This window comes from Physeter macrocephalus, chromosome 21, assembly GCF_002837175.3.
Source record: "Physeter macrocephalus isolate SW-GA chromosome 21, ASM283717v5, whole genome shotgun sequence".
Lineage (NCBI taxonomy): Eukaryota > Metazoa > Chordata > Mammalia > Artiodactyla > Physeteridae > Physeter > Physeter macrocephalus.
The window spans coordinates 4,658,400-4,663,308 of NC_041234.1; the positions used below are offsets into that span (position 1 = coordinate 4,658,400).

The 4,909-nt window shown below is 47.2% G+C and overlaps 1 protein-coding gene across 1 annotated transcript; it reads left to right on the plus strand.

Annotated features, from left to right (window-relative positions):
* Positions 1-3,089: 3,089 nt before the first annotated feature.
* Positions 3,090-3,425, plus strand: LOC102987180 (pancreatic progenitor cell differentiation and proliferation factor-like). The gene has a single exon (XM_055081559.1). The coding sequence runs from the start codon at positions 3,090-3,092 to the stop codon at positions 3,423-3,425; it is 336 nt and encodes a 111-aa protein (XP_054937534.1).
* Positions 3,426-4,909: the final 1,484 nt, after the last annotated feature.

A 4,909-nucleotide genomic window follows, 5' to 3' on the forward strand; every position in this document is an offset into this window, starting at 1 on the left:
AATGCTTAGCAAACAGAATTTTAAACACATGGTTGTGATCATATGTTTAGTAATCTAGGGAAGGGACCGAATTCCTATTAAAATTCAACTCCCATCAAGGCTAGATTTGGTGGTTTCAATAAATCACTTTACAGATTATTGAGCTAATGTGGTCACAAATCATATATCATCCACCTCCACTGGTCTCTGCCCTCTAGTATATTAAATATAATTGGGAAGACAACATATAGACATGAAAAGTTAAATAATTGTCCTAGACAGTGATATAAGAGCTATCACAAGGAAATGCATGATTGAACGTCAAATGACGCCTCCCATCTCTGCACCAGTGACATTTATTGCTGAATACAGAAGAGATCAAGCCAAGAAGAGCTACAGGAGTTCAGAGGGGAGAGAGAGAGGAATGTGGTCTGAAGAGCACAGAGACAGTTTCAAGAAGAAGGCAAGGACTGGAGATGGCCCTTTAAGAGTAGGTGGACTTTGCAAAGATGAAGAGAAGGGCAAAATGTGTCCACTAGCTCTATGGTTTGAACCTGGGTTCTCAATTCTATTTCTGCTTATTTTATCTTTGGATTATTCTGTCTACTCCTGTGGAAGACTCTGCCCACTGCTTAGCAAAACCCTCTTATTTCTGGGCTAGACTACATTTCTCAGTCATGTGCGGCCATATGGCTGATTTCTAGCCAATGAAATGGGTGGAAATGTATTAATCAACTACGGTTGCGTAACAAATTACCCTGAAACTAAGCTGCTTAAAACAACAGACATTTGTTATCTCATACTTCCTGAGGGTCAGGCATTCGGGAGTCTATTAATAAGGTGGTCTGGTTCAGGGCCTCTTATGAGGCTGCAGTCAAGGTGTGGGCAGGGCTACAGTCATCTGAAGGCTTGCTTTGGGCTGGAGGATATACTTGCAAGCTGGCTCACTCACATGGCTATTGGTGGGAGCTCTCTGGGCCCCTCAGTGGGATACTTGAATGTCCTCATCATATGGCAGCCAGCTTCCCTCAGAGTGAGTGATTCAAGATAGTAAAACTCAGTCTTGGAAGTCACACACTGTCATTTCTGCAATATCTTATTTCTTCCACAGGTCAATCCCATTCAGTGTGGGAGGGGGCTCTGCATGATCATGAAGACCAGGAGGCAGAGGTTATCTTGAAGGCTGGCTACCAGAGGAAGCGCTCTCTACTACTCTCATGCTTCGTACAGAAAGAACTCCCACGTGCTGCTTTCCCCTGCCAGCTGGCTAAGATGAAACAACTCTCAGGGCCACTTGGGACGCACATGTTAAAGGTCGTAGGACCTGCATCAGCTTGGGTCCTGAATGACTACATGGAGGAGAGCACCCTGTTGACTCGTTTACCTGTCAAGCACTAGTTACTGAGCAAGAAATCAAGCTCTACTGCACTTGAGCCTTTGTACAGTTTCAGGTCTATTTGGTTCAGCAGTTAGTCCATCCCAGGCAGCGTACGTCCCATGCAGTGAATCATTACAGTCAGTGTCTTCTACTGAAGCAAAGTCAAGCACCACAGAATGCTGAAGGAGCGAGGGGACTGTCTCTATTACATCCCTTTGTCCTGTGGTGCTTTTAAAAAATTTAACAAGGATCAACTGAGTGCCTACCACATGTCAGGCCTTGTTCTAGCTGCAAGGAGCCCAGCTATAACAAAACAAAGTCCTTGCTTCATGGGGCTCATATTCTAATGGACTATCTAGTGGAGGCCTCTTGAGGAATGCACCAAACAAGTCTGCAAATGTTCCTATTGAGGGGGTTAAAAACTATAAAGGCATTTGCTGAATCTCCCGATTTGATGGGGGCCCGATAGATTAGTGTTTCCCCTAACTGTGCTGTAAGCCAGTGCTAGGGTTTCTCAAGCTTTTATGTGCACACGAATCACCTGGGGAATCTTGTTAAAATATAAAATCTGATGCAGTAGGCCAGGGGTGCCGCCTGACTCTGCATTTCTAACAAGCTCTCAGCTGATACTGATGGTCCATGGGTCACACTTGGTGTGACAAGGTTCTAAGGAACACTAGTTACTGGATGTTAAAGATATCCTATGTAAAAAGGATTTCATGTTCAAGTGAGTGAGACGGTGTTGCCCTCGTTCCTGACTGCTTTCTAATTCCTGCTGCTAGTCCTGTCAGAAGCCTAACAGTACTTTCTACCCTGTGTTCTGTGAGATACTCCCCTATCTTTATAATATATTTACCTCTTAAAATTTAAGCCACTTTGAGAGAATTTCTGCAATATGTGGCCCCCAAAAAACCTCGAGTAAAGGCCAAGAGTTTCAGGTACAGGGAGTGAAGGAGAAATGGAGCCATGCTGGAGAGACGGGGACAAAGTCAAAGCAATCAAGCTGCAAGAGGAACGTGAAGCAGATTTCCCAAGAGCCTGAAATATACACCCTCCTGCCCCTCCTAAGCGTCAGTTTCCTCACTGATTACATTTGATTCTCACAGCAAATCCTATGGGACGACGTGCTGGGATTTCATAACAACGACAGTCTAGGCACATGGTCATCATATTTTCTTCTGTAAAATATTACCTGCAACCAGGGTTTGGGAGAATAAAGTGGGATAATGACCAAAAGCAATTAGCAATTTACTGGCACTCGACAAATGTTAGTTACTAGGAACCCAGCTGTATTTGAGAAGGATTAAACGATTTTTCCCCCAGATAGAGGAGAACTGGCTTGTTGAAAACGGAAGAAAGATATCCCTGGAGAGTTAGTGAAGGACACTGATCGAGGGTGTGAGAGGGAGTGGGGATAAGGGAAGGAACAAGCGCATCCACAGCTCATCTGAATGCGAGCGTCTTGAACGCACTGGAACCAAGATGATTCCTGAAGGGAACATCCCACTTCCACTAAATAGTAGTTTCTTACCAAGAAGAAACAGTTGAATTATTCCTAAAGCATACATGTTCACATTATTATATGATAAACTTTGTCGGTGGAGCGGCCACCCGCGGTCTCCTGTGCAGATGGGCTCCGTGGCCTAGCGCCCTGGTCCCCGCCGCCCGTGATCGCGCGCCCAGGCCCAGGACGGGTCACCGCCGAGACTTCCCCCAGCCCACAGGCAAAAGCATGGCAGCCATGCCCTCCAGCGGCCCACTCGTGGCCACCCACGACTACTACCGGCGCGGCCTGGGCGCCACTTCCAGTAACAGCTCCTGCGGATGTGCCGAGTGCCCTGGGGAAGCCATCCCCCTCCAGCCCGCTCTCCCCAAAGCCCACCCAGGACACTGGTGGGCTAGCTTCTTTTTCAGGAACTCCACTCTCCCGTTCATGGCCACAGTGTTGGAGTCCCCAGAGCACTCGGAATCTGCCCAGGCCTCCACCAGCACGATCACCTATGACCTGGCTCAGGAAGCCGTGGGGAAGCAGCAGCCTGGCAAAACCAACTGCAGGCCCCTGTCCTGAGTGGCCCCCAACAGCTGCCAGGCTTCCTTCCAAGGCACTAGGCTCATCAGAGCACCCCCTTCCCTCCCGACACTAAGCGGGCTGCAGCCAGCGGAAGCAGTTGTTTTTTAATATTAAAACAGCAAAACACCAAAAAGGAAGTTGAGAGGACCCCACTCCTTACTATCCAAGCCACACAAGAGCCTTCCTGACACCCCATAACCCTGTGCCTTGCACCAAGTGGAAAATAAACTCCAAGGAGCCAGCAAAAAAAAAAAAAAAAAAGTCAATCCCCTACAATTCAAATGTCCAGGTGAAGGTTATAATCTTCACATTAACTATTTTGTTTACGTATCTAGAAGAAACAGCTCAATTAATATAAAAACATGTTTAGTAAAGATTATAAAATAGTTTATCTGCTGTAGCTTAAACTCCCAGGCAAAGATTCGGTTTCAGTTTTCAAGTATTAACTTTATTTTCCATGCTTGTGTATCTTGTATCCCCAACTTCTCAGCAGAGAGAGAGAGAAGAAAAAGGACCTAAGGTGTTCTCCAGGACACATCCTTGGGGTGACAGTGATGAGCAGCACGACCCAGTGGGGCTCCCGGGCACAAAAGCCTTTCTGTGTCCCCCATTTCTTGATTACAGGAAACGGGCTTCATTCAGCCTCCACGACCTTCCCTGAGCGCCAATGAGCAGGTTCAAACTGATGCTAATTAGGGAAGGGAGGGGCTGCAGAGACAAGGGAGGAACAGTCAAGAGAAACAACAGTGTAGCTTTGGGGCAGGGTCCTGGTTCCCCCCAAGGGATACACACACTGTAACAGTATCTTTGAGCCGCTCTGCAGATACTGAGGCCCCCACCAGGTGGGAGAAGTTAACGGTTAATGACAGTATGCTGCTTAAGCACGTAGACCCCAGACTGGTTGGCACCAGAAGGTGGATGATGCTGACGCCCACTTACCTCCCCACCAGCCAATCAGAAGAATGTCCACGAGCTGATCACGCTCTCCTTGAACCATTACTATAAAATTTCTCACTACCCCCTCCAAGTTGGGACGCACAGTTTTGAGGGCATTAGCCCGCTGTGGCCCCCTCTGCCTGGCAAAACAATAAAGCTATTCTCTACTTCACCCAAAACTCTGTCTCTGAGATTTAATTCCCTGTCGGGATACAGAGGCTAGATTCGGCTTCAATGGAAATGTTGTGTGTCATGATTGTGGTACAGGTAACACAGCTGTGTGTATTTGTCAAAATTCAGGGAACTGTACACCTAAAATGGGTGATTTTTACTGTATGCCAATGATACCTTGATAAACATGATACTAGAGCATGGACTTGAGGATATGGGGAGGGGGAAGGGTAAGCCGGGAGGAAGTGAGAGAGTGGCGTGGACATATATACACTATCAAACGCAGAATAGATAGCTAGTGGGAAGCAGCCGCATAGCACAGGGAGATCAGCTGGGTGCTTTGTGACCACCTAGAGGGGTGGGACAGGGAGGGT

Coding starts and splice junctions, on each gene's coding strand:
- LOC102987180 (XM_055081559.1), top strand. CDS start 3,090: ATGGCAGCCATGCCCTCCAGCGGCCCACTCGTGGCCACCCACGACTAC.